Below are 26,470 nucleotides of genomic sequence, written 5' to 3' on the forward strand. Positions count from 1 at the left end.
TTTGAGAGTAAGCATACTACAGCCAGGGCCTCCCAGAATGGAGACACCGGGTTTTCTGCCTAGCAGCACAAAGCACCAAAGGTATTGTCCTGTGGGGCGTGGGAGCATGGGGAAGCGATCACTGGTATTTGCCACTGGTTTGGCTAGACACAATGAAAAAGGAACACCCCAGCAGCTGGGAAAGTGGAGGCACACAGCATGAAGTATTATGGAAACAAACACAAAAACTACACACATTGCTCAACTACATGCGGACACATTCTGGATAGTAGTATTACGCAACACCAAATAGTAGAGTCTCGTCATGGTCAGTGTGTCCACTGATGAGATGTAACCCAGAGCACTAAGTGATTAAGGAGAGAACCTCAAAGGCTAGGCTGCATAGATGTGTGCATTGTAGAAGTCTTTCACCCCAAGGGATATGGGTTCTAGTTTGCTTAGTTAGGTGATCTCCTGCTTTCTCTGCCATCACCAATTAATGGGTATACTCTTTTTGCCTCTGGCAGTCACAGAGGGCAGAGGGTTGCAATTGTATGGACCAGAGGTTAAAACTAACATGTCAGGAGAGCTGCCTGACGCTACTGGTGAGACCCCAGTATTTCTCCAATGAGCATAAGCTTTTCAACCAAATCATGTCCCACTTCTTCTCCCACCCCTCCCCAGAGAGGAAATTCCGCACTAAACAAGGATGACTTGTTGGTACATAACCTTTGGGATGAAAGCAAAACGTGTTTGTTTTCCTTGCTTGCTCTGACATTCTAAGCTCTGGATAAATTTCACTTCATGCAATCCAGCTGCCTTAACAGCTTGAGGAACATGTTCTCCAATGTCAGTTTTGATCCCATCACTTTAGAAGCAGATTGTGACATTTCAGAGGTTTGCTTGCTGCCACACTGGATAGGGCTGACAGTCCCTATCTATTCTGCTCAGACTTGGTTCTTAGGCAGGCTGTTTACATTTAATTGTGGAGGAAAATGTCAGGAACTATTTAAGAAGCACGACTATATAAAACCTCAAAGCAAGAAGTCCTTCACATACAAGTATCCAGCTCACACCTTTCCTTCTTTAAAAGTCAAAAATAGTCTCTCTCCTCGGTGACCCAGATTTAGGCTGCATCAGCTGGAGAGAGAGAACCAGTCTGCATAAAGAATCACTACTGTCACACTTCGCTGTGTGATCATTTCTCTAACCTCAGAGCTAGACGGAGATTACACTGGGTCAGGATTTTCGTGGTGGTTTATAAATGTAAACAAATGGTTCTGTGCGGTTTTGGTCTGCCACGGTGTCCTGGAAGCGGCTTTTGTTTTGATCAATCCAATCGGCTTAGTAGCTGAAAGGCTCATTATCTATTGTAAAGTGTCTCATCAGCTGCCATGATGGCTCCGAGACAACACACTGCTGCTGCATCAGAGAGAGCAGTTTTTGGACCAACTTCAAACTCTGGTGCATCACAGAAAGCAATTCCCTGCCTTGCTCCCACTGTGCCACTCGGGGGGGGCCCATCCTCCCACTGGTCCAGTGATGAGACAATGCCTTCTCTTCCAAAGTAGACAACTACAGGAACAGGGACAGGAGGTGGTAGGTCAGCTCATCAGTTTCTCAGGGCAGAGACCTCGTTGACTTCATGTTTGTATAGCGCGACCTGCCTGCCCCCAAACAGAGTGCACTGCCCCAGTAGCGCCCTTAACCATTGCTGGCTTGGGGAACAAGACATGAAGCCTGGGAGATGAACTTAGTCCCACACTAAGGCTGGCTCATCTGGAACACGGTTGATTCAGATCCAGAAGGGCCATTATGATGATCTAGTCTGACATGCACAGCACAAGCCAGAGAACAAACCCATATCAAGCCCATAACTTCTGGTGGAGCTAGAGTACCTTTTAGAAAGAGACATCCAGTCTGGTTTTAAAGATTTCAAGGGACGAAGAATCGACAGTATCCCTTGGTAAAATTTAATCCATCCTGGAACAGAGAATAGGTTTGTGCTCTGTCAGGATTTGGGTCTTTTTGCCATTACAAAGATGATCCTGAGTATTTGCTGAAGTATAGATAGCTTAGGCCTTCCTCCAATTCCCATTCTTTCATCGGGTTCCATATCACAGCATTAGCGAAAGCTTAAGGAGCACGCAAAGTTCACAGGACTGAAGTTGCCTTGAGTGTTTCATCACATACCTCAATTGCACAACAGCATCCAAAAAGCGAGACTATTGCCCAGTTAAGGAGTCCAGACACAAGCACACCTCCAATACAGAACCAGGCAAACCAAGGAACTGAAGTGGAGTGTAGGAAAAGGAACCCCCATTATGCCCGGCTACAGGAACAGATTTGCTGGAAAACACACTTACCTGTAGTAACTCAAGGTCTGATGAATCCTCCTGTCCAGGAACCATTTCTGTTAACATTTCAGACATCACGTGTGTGTTCCCACGAACAATATCCAGTTCACTACGCAGCCGGGCGATCTGTTTTTGGGGAGGAGGGAAAGCAAGGGCCATATTACCTTTCAGTGTTAAGCAGAACATTTAAGAACTGGCTTTGCAGCTCCCCTGCTTCTGCGATTTGACTTGGGAGCAGTACATCTGGTGCTTGTCATTGGAGATCACAGAGAGGCTACTACATGTCGTCATAAAGAAGATTACTTATCTAGAGTAATGTACATTTTAGATCGGTGATGAAGAAAGAAGCTATGAAGGACGTGGCAGAATTCACAGGCTTGGCAGAATTCGATTTTTGTTTTCTCTAATTTCAACAATTAATATTCAGTTTTATTTTTAAGACTTTTTTATTTTTAACCATTTTTCTTTTTACAGTTGCTGGAAATTAAGGGGTGGCAGGGTTGGGATTAGGGCAGCACTGATAGCCGGCTTGCAGATGGTTCCCTGTGCTGCCAGAAGGCTGGTGACATTGAATCACAAGGCACAAGGTGTGGGGAAGGCTGTGGTCCTGGTGGGGCAGAACAGACACCCCCAGCCAGAGTCACAAGGACCACAAAGAGTCCCTGGCTGTAGGGGAGACATTCCTGTTGCTGAATGGCTCCTACCTGGGGATGGAGCCATTCAGCAGCAAGGTGGCCTCTGCGGTGGCCCAGGACAACAACTCCTCGCAGTCTTGGCCAGGAGGTCTCTGCTTCTCTGGGCCAGGACAGCAGACTTCCCTGCACCTTGCACCTGCAGAGTCTGGGTTCATCGGCCCTGTGGCAGTGCAGGGAGCCCCAGCGGCTCTGCTCCCTCACTCCCATGACAGCAGGACTGCAGAGGGCTCTCTGTGCTGCTGCAGGGCTGGGAACCCTCTCCCTGCAGGCACACCAACGGTTACCGATTGATTTTTTTTCCTGTCGATTTCAGTGTCAGCTGAAATCGACGTTTACTGACCTTTGTGGATTGAAATCAAATCCTGCCAAGTTTAGTTATTCATCACCATGACAAAGCCAGCTGTGCTAACACTCAGATGGAAACATGGAAGCAAACAAGAAGAGCAGCTAAATTAAACCGAATTATGCTACAAAACATAACACTCTTCTCTCAAAATGCAGACGGATGAGGGGAAAAGGAGGCATGACCTCTTGATCAGGGCTTTTCCACTTTGGAGTTGCATTCATTTCATCTCACAGGAAGGATGGGCCAATGGTTAGGGGGCTAGCTTGGGACTTGAAAGCCCCAAATTCAGTTCCCAGCTCTGGCACAGATTCCCTTTGTGACCTTGGCCAAGTTATTTAGTCTCTCTGTGCCTCAGTTCCCCATCCATGAGGTGGGAATAGTAAGACTTATCTACCACACAGGGGCTGGGAGGATGGATACATTAAAAGACTGAGATGCTCAGATACTACAGTAATAGGGCTCACATGTATGTATCTTAGGGCTGGTCCACACTAACCCCCCAGTTCAAACTAAGATACGCAACTTCAGCTACGTGAATAACTTACCGCGGGTCCACACGCGGCAGGCAGGCTCCCCTGTCGACTCCGCGTACTCCTCTCGCGGAGCAGGAGTACCGGCGTTGACGGCGAGCACTTCTGGGATCGATTGATCGCGTCTAGACAAGACGCGATCAATCGATCCCAGAAGATCGATTGCTTACCGCCGAACCCAGAGGTAAGTATAGACGTACCCCAAGATAGACACAGATGTAAGAAAATTGCAGCCCACCATTTTGTTGTGGAAGCCACAACTTTTAATACCTTTTAAAACCTTTTACAGCTGCCGCAAATTTGAGCGATGCTACGATCCCCTGCACCAGGTCGCAAAGCCACTCATCACGTTAGGCCTGCCCTCCCTTCCCGCCATGGCAGAAGGATGGCTGGGTGTAATCTGAGCAAGTGGCGTCGCACCAGTGGACAGGGTCACACCACCACTCAAATTTGGCCCACTCCACCCACTGCCACGCTTGCCTTCGAGAACCAAGCAGGACACACAATGTCTCTTCTCTGCTGCTGCCCTGCTTTGGAAGGCAGGATACATGCCTTGAACTGCAACTTTAACCAATCACGGCCACAACTTTTAAACCACAACAAAAATCACAACTTTCTTACAGACTTAAAAGCAGATTGATTTCACAATCCACAACAGGAGAAACAGTCACTAGACAAAACCAGGTCTCGGTTGCAACTGAAACTTACCTTCAGAAAAATTAAAATAGGTGACTATGACGACAGGCTGATTTGCTGAGCTAAGAGCCTTACTCACCTATTCACTTGAAATAACCAGAATTACAGCCCAGTACCTGTTCAGAATTGGCAGTGATGGGACCAGTCACATTCAGAGGTGGGGCCTGAGGAGCTGAATATGCAGTTGGAGATGGGGATGAGTAGGAACTTGTGCTCGTCTTTTGCTGGGACTGGGACTCATGCATATTTGCTGCTGGATCTACTTCAGGAACACTCTGTTACGCCAGAAAAAGAAAGGGTTCAAATGCTGAATGCGGACAGTGCTTGGTTTGCATCAACCCTAAGGCAATATGCCCAAATACAGGCCATAGCTCCACCTTCAGGAAAAGGTCCATTTTTGTTCTGGAATACAAGCTGACCTATCAGAGCACAAATGTGGAATAGCAATGACAAGCTACGTTAATCTCTTCTGTCCCAATCCATAACTTTTAGTTGCAGTTTTCCTCCACAAGAAAGGCAAGAAGGAAAATAAAAACAAGGGTCAGAGAGTGAAAGAAACGTAGCCTAGAAACGAAGTCACATTTTACAAAATCATTTGCTACACGCACGTTGCAGGTACTTTATTCTGCTGTCGCAACCGTAAGTGCATTTCCTGTTTTTCTGTGTATTTAAATGTGCAGCTATATTATTGCATTGCCATATAGTTTCACAGTGAACAGTCTGAATATTTGCGATCAGCAAGTTTACTTTCCAACAGTAATAGCGGAGTCGAGTTTGTAAGCCCTGACTTTCAAAGGTACTGAGTACCTGCGGCTCACACAAAGTCAATGGGAGCTGTGGTTGCTTAGCACCTTTGAAAGTGGAGGACATCTACTGGTTTCTCGTGATGTCCCCCATGAATTGTGTAAAGCAAAATAAAAAGTACACAAAATGCAGAACACTGGCTTGCAACCTTTGAAAGTCAGGCCTTCTTTGTTCATCTGCACAAGATGCATTGAAGGCAGTGCCGCCATATCATCAACAGAAACAATTGTCCTCTCTGGGGGAGAGATAATTAACTCAACAATAGATCCTGCCAGGGCTGGTCCTGAGCAGATTAGTTACGTTTGTGTGGCAGTTTGGTGACACATCACAATATTCAGTACAGAATAAGTGTATAAAACTCCTTCAAACTCATTCGGTTCTTGCGCTGATGTTTGTCACAAGGGGACGCCAGTAGTTTATCAGCCTGTCAACCAAGTTCCCTTATTTGTTTCCATTCCCTTTTACTATTACAAAGGCCATCCAGGTTTGAGAAAGTTTGGGGCAAGTTTAATAAAATCACTAGCTGAGGAAAAGAGCAGAAGTTAAAAGAGTATTATCCAATTATTCATATGACCCTGGAAAATGCTTCACTGCAGCTTACCCTCTGTGGTGTGTGTATTGGAGACAAAGCATCAAGATCTGCCATAGGAAATTCTATCCCTTTCCTTTTGAGTTCTTCATAAATATGCACTACTCCAGTTAGATCGGGGCTACTTCGAAATGCATCTGCCCAAGCCTGGAAAACAATATACAGGATTATTCATAAGACTTCCATATGATCTGTAAGTTCCCTTCTACCTCTTCTGTCACACGAGACTCATCCAAACCAGAAACGCATTCATGCATTTCAGTCTCAAAGGAGACATTCAATATTACAGCTTATCTGAAAGATTCTGGGTTTCTACCCAGATGGTCAAGCATCAAACAGAACATAAATGGGGATTCACAGTGGATAGCAGTCCCACATAACAATTACATAGGCAGAAGCGGTTAATGCACTCGTTTAGTTATATTTGGTGGTACACTGATATTTGTCCTCATACTTAACTCTAGCCCTGCAATAAACTTTGAGACAGAAGCAATTTAAGTAAAATTCCTAAGAAAAGTAATAAAAGGCAAAGGATAATTTAAGTGCACACACGAAAATCTCTTAGGTCATATTCCAAAAGACCATACTTTCATTAAAAGTTTGATCCACATGGCTTTTCATATGAAAGAAGCCACACGGAAAGAAAAGAACTACTGTTAAATTAGAGAGCTATTCAGAGAAATGTGGGTAAGATTGGAAAAAGTTCTCCACGAATGCTCACCATGTAGTCATTTTCTGAAAATAGACTGACTATTTTCACCCCCAAAAAGTTTTCAGCCATCATTTCAATCAAGGATAAAATAGATTAAAAATAAGATTAAGTATTTGACTTACACTCTTACTCTGCTCACTTCTAGGAAATTGTATTTAGTACCCTATATACCTCCATCATTTCTTGGAGGCTAACCGTTCTGCTTCCCAGTACTGTTACAGTAAATTAATTGCATTGATTGTTCAGATTCAATGGGAGTTCCACCAATCTCATTTCAGCAGGAGAAACTATCTCCAATTGGCAAGAGCCATTCCGGTTTGAAAGGTCAGTTTCAAGGAAGCTTCCTTATTTACAACAGAAGCATCCTTGTTGCAGAAGTAACCAATCTTGTACTGTCCTGATGTTTGTAATTTACATGAGAGGCAGTTTAAACCCATTTCTATAGAATTGCATTTTCCACTCTGCTTTTCTATTGGCCCTTAACTAATAGAGTGAAACTGACGTGGCCCCAGGTGAGCTCTGTTGAGCCATTGCACAGAATGACTCAGGCGCCGAGTCCCACCCCATGTGCACTGCATTGCTGCACAGAGCTCTTACTGTGGTTTGGTTCCCCAATAAAAGGGACAATTGCACCCCTGCTTCACTGGTTTCCTGTAGCTATTTCTGCATCCAATTCAAAATCAGTGAGCTCACATCACCCTAACTCTGGGGCTTCCTACTCTTCTACCTGCTAAGCTGGCCTCTCCTCTGCAACTCTCCACCCCTGCAGAAAGGAGAGACACTCATTTGGGCTGCTTCGCTTGTATGGAGCTCCCTCTGCATTGAATCATCTCCAATCTTTAAATCTTGCCTTTTGATTTGAGCTTCTTTTTTTGAAGAGTCCAGGTTTCACCTGGACAGTGGCACAGCCGGGCAGAAGGAACTTCGGTTCACCCCACATCCAAATAGCTGAACCACTGAACTCCTATTTCCAAAAGTTGCAGTGTGGCATAGTGCAGGCCCTAACCCTGCTAGATTTGATCTTGTGAGCACCTGATCCAGGCGAGAGCCGTATTCTATAAAAACATTTCCAAAATACAGTTTTAATTGACACACTATGAATAAATTTAAAATGTTGTGAAATCTGTTGGTTGACTATAGAAGCCACACTACATGCCCTACTTGTGTTATGGTCAACTTAGTCAGTGCAACATTATTTGTATTACTGTAGCTCCTAGAGCACCCCGGTGAGCTATTTCCAGTACTGACAGGGATAGTTAATGTAGTACTGGTAGTACTGTTAATGCCACTGTACAAGCACTGAGAAGAACTCATCTGGAATACTGTGTACAGTTCTAGTCACGCATGTTCAGGAAAGATGGATTCAAACTAACATCTTCAGAGAGGGGCTGGGAGGATGATTGGAGGAATGGAAAGCCAATTTTATTAGTGGAGACTAAAACAGCTTGGCTTGTTTAGCCTTGCAAAATGAAGGCTGACAAATACATCAAGGAGTAAACACAAGGGAGGGAGAAGAGCTATTTAAGCTAAAGAACCATGTTGGCACAAGAACAAATGAATATAAAACTGGCCATGAATAAAGTTAGGCTAGAAATCAGAAGGTTTCCAACCATCAGAGGAGGGAGGTTCTGGAACAGCTTCCCAACAGCAGTAGGGGGCACAAACTACCTAACTAGTTTTAAAATGGAGACACCATCCAATTTGCAGCAATCCACACTCAGGAAAGACACAGAAGTATAACAGCTAGGGTTGTTTCAGGAGATGTTTGCACAGCACATTCCCATACTTCTAGCTTATGCTATTAGTCCTCACTTGTATAGGCATTAAAATTCCCTATTATTAAATCATAAGTTGTGACAGACCCAGACCAGTGGGGAACAGGAGTCTGGTAGAGGGCAAATATACTGGTCACTGGATGAGTAGTTTTCTGTTCCCTGAGTGACCAGAGCAAGGGCTGCACTAAAGTAATCAGGAACCTGCTAGAACCAGTTAAGGCAGGCAGGCTAATTAGGACACCTGGAGCCAATTAAGAAGAAGCTGCTAGAATCAATTAAGGCAGGCTAATCAGGGCACCTAGGTTTTAAAAGGAGCTCACTTCAATTTGTGGTGCGAGTGTGAGGAGCTGGGAGCAAGAGAGTGTGCTGCTGGAGGATTGAGGAGCACAAGCGTTATCAGACACCAGGAGGAAGGTCCCGTGGTGAGAATAAGGAAGGTGTTTGGAGGAGGCCATGGGGAAGTAGCCCAGGGAGTTGTAGCTGTCATGCAGCTGTTACAGGAGGCACTATAGACAGCTGCAGTCCACAGGGCCCTGGGCTGGAACCCGGAGAAGAGGGCGGGCCCGGGTTCCCCCCAAACCTCCCAATTGACTTGGACTGTGGGTTCTTCCAGAGGGGAAGGTCTCTGGGCTGTTCCCCAACCCACATGATGAATCTCTGAGGCAAGAAAATCCACCAATAAGCGCAGGACCCACCAAGATAGAGGAGGAACTTTGTCACAAAGTCTACAGAAGAGGGAAGTGCGGGCCATTAAAACGCTATAATAGAGTGGAGCTGGGAAGAGACAGCAACCCCTTGGATCAGAGAACAAGAAGAGTAGAGTCTTAAAGCTGAGGAAAGCTGGATGAGAGGCAGGATATTCCATGTTTGTGGGCCCCCATCAGGGAGCTGAGAAGTACTTCTGTAGTCCCTTTCTCTGAATTATCTGATAATCTAGAAAACAAAGTCACTCACCACCTCTGACAAAACAAAGACATTGTGAGAGGAGCCAACCACAGGCAACTCTTCACAATTTCCATTCTGTATACGCCAAAAGGCATTTCGGATTCTAAACTAATGAAGGTTTTTAACCCCACCGCACTAGATCTATTCAGATATAAATATATGTAACTATAGAGAGCAATGACTCTGGCTTCATGGTAACATTGCAACCACTGTTCCACTCTGGTTCTATTAATGGATGGAAACGACGTGAATCTGGGTACCAAGTTAGCCAGCATCCTAGAAAACCACCGTAGAAGCCTTAGTAAGGAAATAAACACACTTTGGTGTTAAGAAGTTTCTATTAATAGCACATAATACAGATTATTGAACTGTGACCTCACCCATCGGCTTTCCCACCGAAGGGAGGGGACGTGTGAAGGTTCACTCGGACTAAGAGGAGTCTTTTTTAAACAGTTCTATTCAAGTTGCATTATTTATGGAAGAAGCAGTGGGTTGGAAGGGAGGGTGAAGGGGCTTCTGAAGCACTTATGCAGTCCACTCCTAAGTCTTCCACCAAATTTATTTCCTGTTTTAAAGAAATACAACTTATTTAGTAAGTCTTAGTGGCTTCGTTTATGTTCCTGTATATGCTTTAAATATGTAGCACCCAAGAAACAACTAGAGATTTAGTAGCCCGTTTCCCCGCTCAAATTAAAGATATGTTTTGAAAACTGCATTATGTGCCTGTCAACCTATTCCCAGCAAGAACCACCACAGCACCTTTATATAGTTTTTAATATACAAAGTTTTTAACTGCCTGGTATTTGCAATAGCCTAGTAGAAGCTTGCAAATAAAGCTTCCTATGACTGTCAAGTTTCCTCCAGCAACAGTGTTTCTTCATGCAATTCTAATGGGACGTGAAATTAGCACGGCTTTGTTGGGCTTTTTGTGCAGCATACAAATAAGTGGCAGATGTGCACTTCTGACCTTTACCACTTTGGGCAAGGAGCTGACAGTTCAGGAAACAGTATGAGAGTAAACTGCTGCTGCAGAGCAAGCAGAGGAAATGAGATCTTTCGATGAATGTTCCTTATAGAAGTACAAAGGGCTTATTAAAGATGGAAAAGTAGTTCCATTTTCAGACAGGGAAATGGAGCAGAGAGAGATTGAAGATTGATCTTGTACTATTTAAAAAAAAAATCATCAACAGAAGTTCTCCCATTTATTTCATTGAGAGCAGAATGTGCTGCTAAAATGACTTGTCTAACCTCACGCAGTGAGTCAATTAGGGTTGGAAACAGAATATAGGTCACCAACTTCTAGGTCGCCTGTCTAACCAGTAGATGTGCTGCCCTTAAAAAAAACTCACTACCAAAGTGGTGTCTGTAAAGAATCCTGTGTATTCAGAATTGAGAAGGCATTTTTCCCTAGGTAAGTTCTGCCCCTAAACATCATATATTAGGGTCTCCCATTTCATTGTGGGTTTGCCATTGCACATTTAGCACTAACACCATGCTCAGCACGGTACAGTGCTCAGCAAGACAGCCCCCATTTCAGAGATGGCATACAGAACTGAAGAGCTGACTTGCATACCTGAATCAGGGCGAGTACTTTATCCTGTACAATGGTGGGAGGATTGTTCTTGGGCGAGATGATTTTCACCAGAACACCATCTATGAAGTCTCGGTTTGCCACGAGGACATGGAAGCGATGGCCACAGTTTTTCACACAGGTCTCCAATACCTACACAAGAAACACAAATAACCTCTGATGGAACAAAGGAAGAGTCCTCCTGGTACAAAGTCTGCATTGGGGGGAGGAGGCACGAGGGGGGTGAGGAGAGAGGAAGAGGAGGCTTAGTACCCTGTTTTTGCTTCTTTCCCCTACACACCCCCCCACAGTACCCCTCCTGAGCTTCCTCCTCTACACACAACCCTAGGAATTCGTTGATATGTTCAGTCCCCTTTACCAGGAACCATGCAAACCAGTCGATTGGTTAATAGCCAAAGTGTAGCAATTTTCCTTTAGATGTACCCTGAAGCTGAATTAGATCAAATATGTAGCCCTTTCTCATTATAATTTTCACTAGTAATTTTGGACCTTTGCTTTGGACATTAGTCAGTGAGGGGGTGATCCAGCTGATGAGACAATATCACTAGAAATTATGCCTTGGGCACCAAAAGATGCTGACAAAATGTGATTCATATTAAAGTTTTTTCCTTTCTTGATAGCTTTTGTCTTGTGATAAAATAAATCACTAATATTAACAGCCGAGACTTTTGTGATCCAACTTTTCTCATTGTCAAGATGAAGAAATAAAAGTTTCTGCCATTTTCATTCACGTTTGCTCACTAATGCCGTTTGTACACCAAATTTCAGCACATAGGTTGTTACAGCAAGGACATGTCAAATGGATACCCTGTCACAGGCTCGGGTTTAGAGATACCCATTGACAATGCTTCTGAAATGTGATTGAACCAGGACACCCCAATTTACAATCCATGTTATAGAGTTTTACAGGGGGATTATGCCAAATTATCTTAAATCCTTCAAAACACTGCTTTTGAATTATTTGACAGGTTATACTCCAAAACACATTTTCCCCATAACTTAGCTGGAGTCACTCTCACTTGGACATTCAATTACCACGGAACACCAGCTATTGACTCTTTTCTGTGCCGAACATGATGCACGTGGAGATGAATACAACACACAGCTTTTACATATAACCATGGCGAATAACTGCCAGGACCCCATAGCCGAGGAGCTTCTGCTCCTACTGATGTCCTCGCACCTGACGACATGGGCACTGAGGCCTGCAAGTCCAGATTTCAGCCTCTTTTCAAGAGAACGTATAATTCCATATCCACATTATGATGGACAAAGCAGTCTCATTTTGCTCCCTGGGGCACTAGCAGCTTATTTTAGTTCTCTCCAACAAAACCCTTAACTGGCAGCTATCAGAATGACAACCCAGGGCAGGAAGTGGCCACGAGGAGACAGAGCTAACAATGGATTAGTGCAAGAGCACTTCATCTTCAGAAACTGAGTCAAAGCTAGTTAGGTAAAGAATGAAAAAGAATTTAGAACCGTCATCTTCATACAAGTGACAACCACCACACAGGTCAGCACAACTGGCAACCATCTATGCTAAGGAGGGAGCAGCATAGGATGTAGCAAGGGAGGACTGAAGTGTGCTGGCAGAGTGCAGGGGAAAACACATGCAGATCACCTACCCACATTATGCCTTGATCTAGTCAATGGTATTTGTCCCTTACATTCAGGAAGTGCAAGTTTCACCCACCAAAACACATTCTCATCTGCCACGTTACCCAGTAGGCCCTTTTCAACCAATAGCCTTGCTGACATGATCAGCAGGAAAGGTCACTGCCAAATGACCTCACGCTCCAGTAGGGCTGTGCAAACGCACAATGTAGTAATTTATGCTGATTTAGTTTAGGCTTCCTGTTTCTGATGTACTTACAAAAAAGTTACACTATTAGTTTTTGTGCCCTTAGCTAGTTGCTCTCCAAATTCTGCCTTATACTTTTAGAGTTGACTTGCCAGAGTAGATGCTGCTTTCTATTTTCCCTCACTAGGCTCTGACTTCCAATTTTTAAAGGATGCCTTTTTGCCTCTGTTATTTAGTGACAGTGGCTTTTTTTTTTTAATTTGGAGAATACATTTAGTTTGAGGCTCTATTATGGTGTTTTTAAATAGTCTCCATGCAGCTTTCAGGCATTTCACCCTCGTGACTGTTCCTTTCAATTTCCATTTAACTAGCATCCTCGTTTTTGTGTAGTTCCCCTTTCTGAAGGGGAACGTTACTGTGGTAGGTTTCTTTGGCACTTTCCCAGCTCACCACACTCACCGTTAGAGCCAGCATCACCTCTCTGTAATTTCTGTTTCCATTCAGCCTCTTCTTCAGTGCTCGGATAGCATCCTTTGGACTGAAGGAGAAAAACATCATTTTCACTCCTCATAAGGTGGGAACATCGGCATTCCCTAACCCTTTCTGACAGGGCAGGAACACTTGCGTTAACTTTAGATAACCCAGCTATAATCATTGAAAGCTCAGCATGCGAATGCAGATACAAGGGCGATGTATGAATGAGACAGCAAGACTGACAGGCACTCAGGAAGAGGCCACAGGCGTAACACCATTGAGAACAGGCCCGCTGTGTAGCGCAAGCAACACAGCCTGAGTGCTGAAGGGACAGATGATACTGGAGAGGTCCCTCTCTTCAAATGCTAGGATCTGGTAGCATTGCAGCATTTGGCAGCTTGGAAGTTACAAGCAAGTCTCCTAAAAATACAGGATCAATGATCCCTATTGTAGCACATTTAGTATGCGCTTTTTGGAAATACCCAGGAATTAGATATTGCACCATGAAAATCTAGTGCTGTCATTTTGGTGCTGGGCCAACATAGAGCTCTGCTAATGAATCTCAATCCTGACATGCCACATCCCATGTTATTCTAACCCTCCAACTCTCCTGAGCAGAGGTCTACACTAGCAAGTGCCATAAGACATGCTGGTTGTCTGAAGTGGAGCAGTGTCAGTTTGGGATGAGGAGACCAAACAACTCATTTGCTACCTAAAAATGGGATTTAATCTGAGGACACCTGTACATTAGCCCGCTGCACCACCTAGCATGCTGAAGAACAAAGCTCAGTGCCAGCAAAACGTGTGAACGGCCCAAAGTTATCTGTAATAGCACATACCCTTCTTCTGTCTCGTTGATAATGTCGCAGATCTCCATGTTAAGTGTCCAATCCTCACTCTGCAAGGAGCCATCAGTCGCCTTTTCTGTGAAGTCAACACAAAAATCTCTGTCACCTCTCCTTGATTAAGTTACTATAGTTCATTTTATCTTCACTCTATTACTGTGCCTTGTTCACAAGTTAGCACTCCCCATATAAGGAAGGGACAAATTTTCCAAACTCTTGAACTGTTGACTCTGGACAACATCATACCGTTTTTCCTAATTTAGAGACCAGTCTAAAAGCTTCCAGAGTAAAAGTCAATCCTGTGGGCTGGATTACTCAATATCCACAGACGGGCTGTCAGTTAATTCCTGCCCTATCTTCTTAGTTACCACCCTACTTTAGCTCTGATATTTTGATGGGAGAAGGGGCTAATCATTCAAAGTTCTAATTGACTATATTTTAACACCTCTATGTCAACCCTCCCTATTTTTGTGGAGTCAGAATTCATATTTCTCTTTTCATGGGGAAGATCTGGCTCCTTTTTGTACACTAAGGGTTTTTCCTTGCTTGGTTTTTTACCTTTGAAGTGTCAAAAATGTAAAATTCCTGCCTTCCCTATTTTGCAGAAAGTGTCTCTTGGAGGACCCGGAGATGTAGTTTGGAAATGCACTCAGACCTTAACAGAAGAGGTGGTAGTGTTGAATCTTTAACAAAAGGAGTTTTCTCCCACCTGTTTGTTGGATGTTTGATTTAAATATGCTTACAAACAAAAAGGGCTCTCAGCTGTCTGGATAAACATCACTTTCCCTCCTCAATTAATCATGTTTTATTTCAGATCCCTTGTCATCTGAAATTACAGACCTACTACCAAGCTTCCAAGAAAACAGGGTAAACAAGACCTGAATTTTTGACATAAAAAAACCAAACCAAAACAAAAAACCCAACCAATCAACAAAAAGTACAACACACAAGCAAAACTTTCCTAAATAAATCTTTCAGGCATAGTTTATACATTATAAAGCAGCAAGAACAGCAGAAGTACAGTTTCCTTTGTTCCCCTTGTAATCACCTTGAATTCTTTATATCAAATTCCCCAAATCAAACCCATTTGTCTCAAAGGATAAAATTGCCTGAACAGGGTGGATTCACTTTTAGAAGACTGAACCTGTTCTATAACTCTGCCTTGTGCTTCCCGGGCTAGAAAGCTGCATCTATGGTAACACTGTTCCCAAAAATATTCCTACCATTGAGACCAAGGTTACAGCTCCCCTGGCAGTAGTCACTGTGGCAGTGTTAGCACAGACCAAGTGCCAGCTCAGAGCAAGGGCCACATAACAAGGTGCTTAAAATGCCAGCAACCAGTATTCCCACCATGGCAGTTCCACCAACGGTAGGAACTTGAGAAAAAAGACTGGCATAGACATGGCCAAAGTTAGAAGCGCCGAACAGAGGTTCGCTCAATCCCAGAGTGGGAGGAACACAGGAAAAGTGAGATCATTCCATTTCTCAACAGTGACACTTTCAGCCTCATAAGGAGTGTTGAAAGGCACTCAAACGATCTCTGTCTGGGTCCCACAAGTCCAAAGAGGAATAGAAAAAAAAAACAGCCATAGCGCCATCTTTGTACGGGACACAGATTCGAAAAAGTCAGTCAACCTTATCTCATGGTACAGTTCAAGTAGCACAAAATCTATTCACATATGAAGTACTCCCATTCCCCAGCAATTCAATGAGGGAGTTCAGAGACTATGACCTACTGTGTTTTGACCAATAGTAGCATTCTTAAGATTTCAAGGTGGTTTCTAGTCACTGAAGTTTAATACTGTTCTTCAAACAAACCAGATGCATACTCATGAGACTTCTTTCCAGCAGCTTAACCCCTTTGCTGCACTTCACAAAGCATCACAGCAGCGAATCTGGGTCGCACCACCGAAATGGACAAAGGATTACAGACCACAAAAATAACTTATATTCTGTTTTTCTCTAAGGAAAGATGAACAAACAAATAAGCTTCTAATTGTTTCTAGAATCAGTACCCCTCACAAAGGCTTTTTTAATATTTACAACTCTGTGTCAGTGTGCGTGAGAGAGAAAGAGACAGACAGACCAGAAGCCCTGACCCACATATTATGCCAAGGAAATAACCAAACTGTAAAATAAAAGTATAGTCAGTGTCAGTAACAAAACATTTAAAGGGGCACAACATTATCTATATTCTCCAGCTTGGCCACACAAAACCAACAAGACAAAAACCAAAAAAACAACAACACATGAATCAAATTATTGGTGGCCCTAACTGAATGGCCAACCTCTCTGCTACCTCCAAAAACATCACCCAACAAGTGGAGACAGTGCCGCACTAAATGGAGAAAGTTTCAAAAGATTTCATGATTCTCAGTCACAGAGCCGTGTCACATGGACATTTTGCCCAAATAAACCATGGCCAAATATTTATCACAAGATCAATGAAGGAATTGGCTGCTGGCATTGCCATGTGCAGGGTTAGCATTTTCCCACATGATTTCTAAAGAGAAGTCAAGCCTTTGACTGAGTCAGACAGTATGAAAGCTGACATCAGGACAGGGACTGAGCAAGAGCAACGGGGAACACAATTTTCTTTAGCACATTTTTGGATTTTCTTTACAAAGCATGTCAAGTGCCCATGCTTAGAAATACCCCATATTTAAGGCATACTATTCTCTCTGATGGCACTGTGCTAGTATGTTCCTGCTGTTTCAGTGATCATTCTTCCCCTCAGAGCATGGAGAAGAGGCTGTGACTTTCTGACTGAGTGTTGAGATTCTGATTTTAAATACAAATCACTTCAAAAGCAGCACACACTACACGGACAAGAGGAACTAACAGTTGTGAAAGCACTTCCCTTGATTACATTAAAGCCGCGTGTACACCAAAACTGAAACAGTATTAGCAACAACCATGTTCACAAGTAGCTCCAACAATGCAGGGATAGAGTCCAGCTCCCCAAGAAACACATCAGAACAGTACTATTAGTATAAACTAGGGGTCATGTAGCATGCTTCTCTGAGTAAGAAAATCCCCATCCTGTACCTGGGAAACTGCAGAACCTTAAGAACCACTAGAAATGTTTTTAAATGCTGGAAAAACTGATATTGGGTGTCAATCACGCATCTCCCTGCGACTCACTCTCAAACTGGACAGGAAATAGTTGGCTCATAATACTGACAGGGTCAAACTGTTTCCAACACCTAGTGCAGGTGCCGGAATCCTGGAAGAATGGCACATTTTCCTCATGTAGGTGCACCTATAGTCAATATATTAGAAAAGCATCAGTTCCCCCACTGCCCACAACAGGTCTGTAGCACATGTCGATTGGCATTAGCTTGCAAAGGATTTGGAGACAATCAGCACAACTCTGGGATGGTGCAGGGCATCTTAATTGATACCCACCCCAGACAAGATAAAGTAAAAAGGCAGAAGAAAAGTGAAAAATTTCTGGGAGACTTTTATTGGGCAATATACAAACAACACCTCATACAAACTTAAGTCTCTAGTTCCCAGGGCCAGGGATGGGAAAGAATAATACTTTGCACTTCGATAGCACCTTACATCTAAGGTGCTCATGGCTGTTGAACATTAAATCTCAGAGAAGTCCAGTCACAGGACATAGCCAGAAATTCTGGAGTTCTAATTCCAGGCTGCCACTGACATCTTGGGGAAATGGAGGCAAAGGGGTTAAGCAGTTTGCCCATCTGTAAAATGACAGCTAATACCATCCTACCTCAGTGGGTTGTTAGGTGATAAATCTCTGTAAAAGTGCTACGTGCTGCCCATTTTACGGCACTCAGGCAAGGTGCTCCTCAACTAAGAATGTCTCCTGTGCATCAATCTTCATGAACGTCATCTACTAGCCAAGGCTATGCCCACTCTCTAAAGTATGACCTGGATGAGGTCACCATAAGGAAATGAAGCTAGACATAGAATCATAGAAATGTAGGACTGGAAGGGACCTCAACAGGTCATCCATTCCAGTCCCCTGCACTGAGGCAGGTCTGAATATTATTTAGACCATCCCTCACAGGTGATTGTCTAACCAGTTAAACCTCCAATGACGTAGATTGCACAGCCTCCCTAGGTAATTTGTTCCAGTGCCTAACTACCCTGACAGTTAAGAAGTTTTTCCTAACCCAGTGGTTCTCAACCTATGGATCAGGACCCCAAAGTGGGTCGTGACCCTGTTTTAATGGGGTCTCCAGAGCTGGAGTTAGACTGGGACACAGGGCCAAAGCTGAAACCTGAGCCCCAATGCCCAGGGTCGAAACCTGAGCCCCACCACCTGAGGCTCAGGCTTCAGGCTCCCTGCCCAGGCATGAAGCCCTTGGGCTTTGGCCCCCCAGCCTGGGATGGTAGGGCTCTGGCTTTGGCCCCCCACCTGGGGTCATGTAGTAATTTTTGTTGTCAGAAGGGGGTCGCGGTGCAATGAAGTTTGAGAACTCCTGGTCTAACCTAAATCTCCCTTGCTGCAATTTAGGCCCATTGTTTCTTGTCCCATCCTCCGTGGCACAATTTATCACCCTCCTCTTTATGGCAACCTTTTATGTACTTGAAGACTTATGTCCCCCCTCAGTCTTCTCTTTTCCAGACTAAACAAACCCAATTTTTCAATCTTCCCTCATTGGTCATGTTTTCTAGACCTTTAATCATTTATGTTGCTCCCCTCCAGACTGTCTCCAATTTGTCCCCATCTTTCCTGAAGTGTGGTGCCCAAAACTGGTAGTGCTAAGTAGAGTGAAAGAATCACTTCTTGTCTCTTGCTTTCAACACTCCTGCTAATACATTCCAGAATGATGTTCTCTTTTTTTTGGGGTGGGGTGGGGGGGGTGCACAACAGTATTACATTGTTGACTCATTTCGTTTGTGATCCACCATAACTCCCAGGTCCTTTTCTGCAGTATTCTTTCCCAGGCAGTCATTTCCCATTTTTTGTATTTGTGCAATTGATTATTCCTTCTTAAGGAATAGTGCCCAGAAACTGCATAGGAACAGGCTATGCAGGAGAGGTAGAAAGTGCTCTTTTGTTTTAATTAAATGCAAGGACAAAACAGCTGCTTGCCCTCAGGAGGAGCATTCATTTCAAGCTCTGCTCAGTAGCATCCTAACAAATGAAAGCTGACATGGAGTGCACAAAAGGTCACCTACTACACAATCCTCTCATACTCAGCCCTTAGTACTTTTGTTTTAAAGCTACAGGCCTGATAGCCCTGGAGACAGGACAGATACAGCACAAGCAACAGCAGTGCAAGCTTCCCTCTCCCTGCCCCGACAATGCACCTTAACCCTGACCTCAGAGACCTCCACTGATGAACACGAGGGTAGTTCGATCTCCATACTCAATCTGACCACGCTGGTGCATCTGCTGATAATGATGCCAGCTGCCACTGTACGTTTTTTGATGAACACTTTCAACAGGATCTGAACTGAGAAGACTGGATTCAGGTAGGAACTGTATTTAATACATGTACCATATGCATGTTTCTAGACTGGAGAACGAAGGGCTGGTCTCAGGAAGCACGATGGAAACTTGCTCTACCTGAATGGTGACAGCATGCAGTAACCGAGGCAACAGGCTGACGTGGGGGTATGTCTATAATGAAAAAAAAAAGGGTGCTCATACTCTGTTAAAATAGCAGTGAAGACTCAGACTCGTATACTTTAAAGTCAGTGGCAACGTGGCCTTTAACTCGTGTTAGCCACTAGAGTCCAATCCCAGGTTCCCCTGTAGGCTTTAACTTGAGCTGCTAACCCGAGTTAAAAGCTGACTTGTTGTGTCTTCACTGCTAGCTTCACTCATCTTAGCCAACCCCAGTTAAGAACACCCCTTTCACTTGCTGTGAAGACATTCGCTGGGATAGAGCTTTCTGAACACTGTGCCCTTTCCTTCCATCAGTAAGTCTGTCTACCAAGTATCGAACAGCAAGAGTCACTGTGCTGCACAACACGCTTGAAAGACGCAAGTGGAAATGCCATTATTGGGCAAAGGCAGCAAGTTATTGTTCATGGACATTTAAGTCCTGCCTTGTGTACAAACTACACGCAAAGAGAAAGGGAGACTGGTGTTTATGTAGGTGTGGTCTCCAGTCTGAATAGTAAACATTCTGTTATGTGGATCTACGTTCTAACAGCTGGATAAGCCCTTGGTGTGAAAAATCCATGGATTTCTTTGTACATGGATAATCTCACCATCCCAAACCAACAAATGAGCAAAGAGGTTTGTTCTAAAAAGCAACTATTAGATATCACTGCAGCTGATGTGAATTTCTGATCAAAGTGCTGCTATTAAAACTGAATATGAACCACCATTCAGTATTTAGAGATCAATTCTATGGGCCTCTTTAAGTAAGTCATTCAGAAAGGAGGTCAGTTTCTTTGCTAGACAAAAGGCCAACATTTTCCACTCTGTCACCTTGCTTACTCCATTCTCTCTCTGCTCTCCCTATTCTAAAACTGCTAAGGTTGGCTCTCCAAAGAAAATGGATCAGCATAGAAAAACATGATTTGAATTGGACTGCTGTAGCCCTGGTCCTCTCTCCTGCCTACTGTCACCCTACATCATGTTTTAGCTACGCTTGGGTTGAAAGCTATTTGGGGCAGGCCGACTGTCTTGTCTCTAGAGCACCATGCACATTTGTGGTTCTGAATGAATAATTCGTACTGAACCCACAGACTTACTAACACCAAAATAGCAGAAGAATGGGCACGTGCTCAAGACAAACTTTAAAATATTTAGCCCACATTCCAAGTTTGAAAGAAGTCTGTTCAAATTTATTTAGGAACTGTCATTTCCCCAATGAACAGTCTGATTCTCTTTTTGAAGACTACTCACCATATGGCATTAGACTGTGATTACCAATAAACAGTGCACAGTTACAAACCATGTTCTGTTACTGCGTCTCTTAAGAGGATCTCAAGGTGCTTTACAAACAGTTACGTTTCAACATCCCTGTGATACAGGTACATTATATAAAGCGTATTGTTTAACTACCACTGAAATCCAGCCACTTCTGGAGCAGAACACAGCATCTGTTTAACAGCAGACAGTTAGAACAAGAAGCAAAGCCAACCATATCCATGCCAAAGACGATTAATATACATATTAAATTAAATAATTAACTTAAACTTAACATTTATATAGAACTAAGAATGCCTTGTGCCTACATTAGACAATAGACAAGGGGAAGAATAAAATAGACATCCTTACATGTCAGAATAAGGTCTCTTTAATCAGCCTGACCTGGCTTAGCTTATGAGATCCCATAAGGATCTCAGCATGTTTGCAGGTGAATAAAACCCTGACTAACCTTAGAGTACAAACTCATATAGGCTGGGCTCCAACAAGGCAATCTTGGACTGTGATGAAAAGTGGGGCCTCAGCATCCAAGTCTCATTCAAACTGTAAAGATTTGTGTTTTAAGAAAGCCACTTTTATGTAAAATCCCTCCTGTGTCCATAGATTCCTCTTTTCAACGCAGAGAACAGGAGAGGTGAACAGCAGCCTTCAAAAGGGATTAATGATCTCCGCACCTGATGAGCAGGTAGGCATCCCTGCCAATTAACACATCCTTACTGGGAACTGAGGTAGAAAAAGTAGGGAGAAAGATGCAGACCAGGCGGAAGCAAACCAGGCATTTCTGACTGTTAGTCTTTATCAAAACTCTTGTCTCAGAATGAAGCCACACCATGCCCTGAAATACCCATTTGGTACAAAACTTGAAACTGCTGTTTCATGCTCTGCACTGACTCCCCAACCAAGGCAGAACCCAGTTCAAGGTTTCAGGACCGGTTTCACAGAGGGCTCTGAATACTACTCTTCCTTCATGAGCATGACCTCCCATGACAGCTATGTTCCAATGGAACAATAAGTGTTGAGAAATAGGGCTCATGAGTGTGGGAGACAGAACTACCACCGGAGCTGGACGTAGACACAGCAACTCTGTCACATGAAATAAGAATGACCAGAGTCTTCACCCCTTTCAGCAGTGAATGCAAAACTCTCTTCCACACATGGCAGAGGAAAACCCTATCAAGCTCTCTCTCCAACAGGCAGAGGAAAAGAAATATCGGTGGTAGCTATTTTTAAACATTTGGGAGGCTCTCACGTTCTACAGTGATGGGAGCCATACAGCTTCCTATAGAGGTACCTATAGAGGGGTAATTAAAAACAAGTTTTTCTGGTGCGGCATGATGGTTTAAATGCGCTGCCCCAAGGGGTGAAGTGGAGTCTGTGCCCCAAGCAGAGCAATACGCTTCCAGGCCCAGAAGAGCATCCTTACTCAATCTTCTCACTGCAGCTTCCCATCAGTTTGAAATTATTGCTGGCGATGTCCTGCTTCACTGAGGGTGGGATGCAATGTGCGTATGGACACCTGTCTGTCTTATGCTAGGGACAAGCAGGAGGCCATAGCTTTTTGAAAAAAAAAAAACAACAACAACATTTGAAATCTAGTGGATTTTCACACGTGTCAGAAAATAAAAAGCTTCCCTTGTCTCCGTGCTGTATCCTCATTAAAGCGAAGGCGCTGACCCAAGTACTGTAAATAGCTGTCCTTCAGAACTAGGTCAAGTGAAAATGTTTCCTTGCCACATCAAACCATTTTCAAAAATCCAGAGGCATTTATCTGAACTAGGAACTTTAAAAGCAGCATCTATTGCACCAATATGCTACATTAGCTCTTTCAGTGATGACCTCTGCAAAATTCCTACCTCACCGTGAGCCTGAAGTACTGCAAGGGTTGTGCACTTTCCCAACAGGGTGTGGAACTGGCTAGTGAGTTCCAGCTCACGTCAGAAGTCAGTGCAGAGGAAACCTTCCATCGGAATTCTGGACAGGTGTGTGCGTGTGTGTGCGCACACACACACACACACGTACATAACAGTTTTTCTTTGATGGATTTACTTGAATTTAGATGTTTACTGTGTTATTTCAGAGAGAAAGTAATGCTTGTTCAGTTCATGTATGAGGGCAATGAACTAAAGTACTCTTAAAAGGACAGGTTACACCCTCCTCTAAAAATCAAGTTCTTTGACAACTTCATGTCTTGATTTATTATTACAGTGTGCAAACCCCTGTGATCTATTAAGCAACACTTCCAGTGCTCTAGTATTAACACATCCTGAGCGTCCATCTTTTGTTTGTGGATGGAAGCGACAAAGGAAGCATAAATCAAAACCTTCTGGATAGCATAAAGGTAACAATGTTCTCCCTGGCCTTTTCTGTACTAAGCTGTGACTTACTCAACAAAGTACAGTTGTGACTGAGTGGTATGGTTGAGTGCTGAGTTCAGATTAGTCATCCGATCCATTCTGATACATCAAATCAACTTTCACTCCTTCCCCTGACCACAACAAGGCAGCCGTGTTTGTGTACAGATGTCATGAAGTTACAGACATGCATCTTGGCTGGCTAGTGTACACATTCCACCAATTGTAGGCCAAAACATTTTTTGTACAGTTTTCAGTTCTCTATCGGTTTTGGATAACTAAGCAGACCAGATTCTTCACGTTATGCAAGGGTGAACTGCATGGTGTTTTAACTGAACACAGCAGGAGAACAAAAGATTGCTTAATTCAAAGACGGACCATATACAAATTATTTATGATTGGAGGAAGGCGGGAGATCTGAATATCTATCACAAGATATTTTTTTAAAATCCTGAAAAGCTTTTCCAGTATGTACTTTAATAGCCAGAAAATACTGTCCTTCCCAATAAAGACAAGTCCTTAGAGTCCATATTAAAGCTCCATTGAAAGCCTCAATAAGATTCTTACTCACGTTCATGAACCTTTCCTATTCTGTTAGAAAACACAACTGAACTTCCAATATTTGTTTGCCCAAAATTCCAAGGAGGTGAAGCTAAGGATTTATCTTCCAACCTGGCCTTTTTCCAATTAATAGGTATATACAAATACTCTATGTAATGGATATATTGTCCTTAAAATTTCATGGATGGCAAAGGGAAAATTGCATAAACAAGCTGGTTTAAAATACATTAAAAAAATACAGGTGGACTGACACCATCCATCCAAAGTAAAAGAATTACTACCTTTGACACCAAAGAGATGAAACCATGAGGTATGGAAGAGGGGAGAGTATACCACACATCAGCATTTACATTACATCTAAGAGTTCTGGAGCTTGACAGCCTAGTTACATTACGTGACAAGCTTCAAAGCACAAATAAGAGTGAGGATGGGTGTCAGCGTTTAGTTGTGTCCCCTCCTCGCTCATCGGAGGGTGTTTAATTTCAAACAATTACAGGTAAAGAAGCAGCCTTTATGAAAATTATGGATGATCAGTGTGTCCGTGAACTACATTTGAAATCCATCGGTGCTTGATGGCTAATTCTGTACTACATGAATAAAGCAAGTTCTAATAACCCATTTGGGACTTCACTCCGGTACTTACAAGCTATGTGTCTTTCATATTCATAAAACAAAACTAATTACCTTTCATGGGTGAAATGTTCTAAGAATTTCCAAACCACTGTAGCCTCAAAGGCTAAAATACCTTCTCATATTTAAAAAACTCCCCTGCCTGCCCACCCATTCGTAACAAGTTTTGTTTGCTGCAAACAACAAACTGCTGGATTTTCTTCACCTTGTAGAACCCCTAATCAGTATTCTATTTTTTGCAGGTCACTACTAAAGTCAATTGCCTGCATTCTCACTTGTTCAAAATAAATTTAAACATTAATTACACTTAGTAAGAAAGAGAAGCAAACTCTGTCATTCCCACACAGAATCTAGTTATAAAACCAGACTTACTTCACAACTATAGCACTACTGCAGATTGACAAGCAAAACAATGTACTTAATTATAGGTGGAACCATTAAAATATATGCATGTAATGACAACATGAATGGAACCAAACAAATCATGAACTACTATGATTGCACAACATTCCACCTCATCCGTCTCCAATATTTCTATGCATAAGAAAACTTGAATTCAGTGCCATCTGGAAGATGCTGGTTACCCAACAAGCAGCAGAAAACAAGACAGTCAGATATCTGTAGCTTTTAGAGGTAACCAAGTTGCAATACGCACCAAGAAGTGCATCAATTTGCTTCTCTAATCCATAGCCTTCCTTCACACCGCTAAAAAGAACACAGTAGACTTTGTTAAAAGGCAACAATCTCTGCCTCACTCAAGCTCCTGTGGCTTCAACAGTACAGCACCGACACTAGTTTTAAAGGTTTCCTTTCTATGGAAGTTGGGTTCAATGAAGCTCTATTAGGTGAAAGAAATAATTTTGCGCTAAAGCCGTTTCCATTGGGGTAGTCTGTTTTCAGCCACCCCTTCCAAGAGGCCAAGCAAATGCAAATGTCGGGCAAATGCTTAGGGGGTTACATTTTCAAAGCACTTGTTTGGAAGTTCTGGGCATAAATCCTACAATGGTTAACAAGATGCACGCATGTAACCCTTCTTGTACTGCCTTCAAAAGGTAGCTCCTCAGTCTTTATTGACCCGAGGGTTAACGATTTCAATTCTGCTTCCAAGCCCTTGGGTTTCATGGCGCAGTGCAATGTTGAGCCATGAAGCCAAAATAGAGCTTAGGTGCTACATTTTATATCTGGAAAATTTCTTTGCAATTTTCATTAGTACTGGGCAGGAAACAGTTTTCCAGTCCTGCAGGAATTCAAACTTAAAAAAGTGTTTCCCATCCCAAATGAGGACAAAAAAGCCAAAATCCTGAAGATTTTATGAACCAAAAAAAAAAAAAAATCCATAAAAAGTTTCAGATTGAGTCAATGAAATAAAAAATCTGTTAGAAAAGGATGTCTTGTAGGTGGGTGAAGTCATCACTTTCTGTTGGGATAGAGCTATATGATGTCAAGGACCTCACAGGCCATTCCACATTCTGCTCCTCAAATAAGGTCTTGCATTGCACCACCTGACTCTGCCACCATCCCCAGAAGAGGTCCATACAAAAACTCCCAACTCATCCAGCTGCATCAAAAAAAAAATTTATGCTTCCAGGGAACTTTGTTGGAAACCAGATCTTCACCACTCACTCATTGTGTTAAGCCACTGCATTAGACAGAAATTTTAAAGGCTGCTTTACTTATTATAGTAACTACAACACACACACACTAATGAACTGCAATGTCAAGAAAACAATCACAACCAAATGCTGACCCATTTTGTTTTCTGTTGAACTTTAAATCACTTTCCAAGTCTGACAGCTGCTCAAACTTAATTGCTCATTATGCCTGTAAATAAAAACTGATCTTACTCTGATTAGCCAACCATTTTATGGCTGCCACAATAATTTCTTGGTTAATAAATGATTTGATGTTTAGCAGTATTTCCCAA

General features: G+C 43.1%; 1 protein-coding gene across 5 annotated transcripts in view; it reads right to left on the reverse strand.

The window, feature by feature from the left end:
• The window catches only part of TOM1L2 (target of myb1 like 2 membrane trafficking protein), a 67,321-nt gene that overhangs the window by 28,748 nt on the left and 12,103 nt on the right, over positions 1 to 26,470 (reverse strand). For all 5 annotated transcript variants that reach the window (XM_054041913.1, XM_054041917.1, XM_054041916.1 and 2 more), the window contains 6 exons: positions 14,134 to 14,218; positions 13,280 to 13,358; positions 11,002 to 11,151; positions 6,009 to 6,143; positions 4,720 to 4,878; positions 2,346 to 2,462 (listed from right to left, as the gene is read on the reverse strand). In XM_054041913.1, coding sequence (XP_053897888.1) covers positions 2,346 to 2,462; positions 4,720 to 4,878; positions 6,009 to 6,143; positions 11,002 to 11,151; positions 13,280 to 13,358; positions 14,134 to 14,218 — 725 coding nt within the window. The remainder of the gene's footprint in view (positions 1 to 2,345; positions 2,463 to 4,719; positions 4,879 to 6,008; positions 6,144 to 11,001; positions 11,152 to 13,279; positions 13,359 to 14,133; positions 14,219 to 26,470) is intronic.

This window comes from Malaclemys terrapin, chromosome 10 (genome assembly GCF_027887155.1).
Source record: "Malaclemys terrapin pileata isolate rMalTer1 chromosome 10, rMalTer1.hap1, whole genome shotgun sequence".
In the NCBI taxonomy this organism is placed as follows: Eukaryota; Metazoa; Chordata; order Testudines; family Emydidae; genus Malaclemys; species Malaclemys terrapin.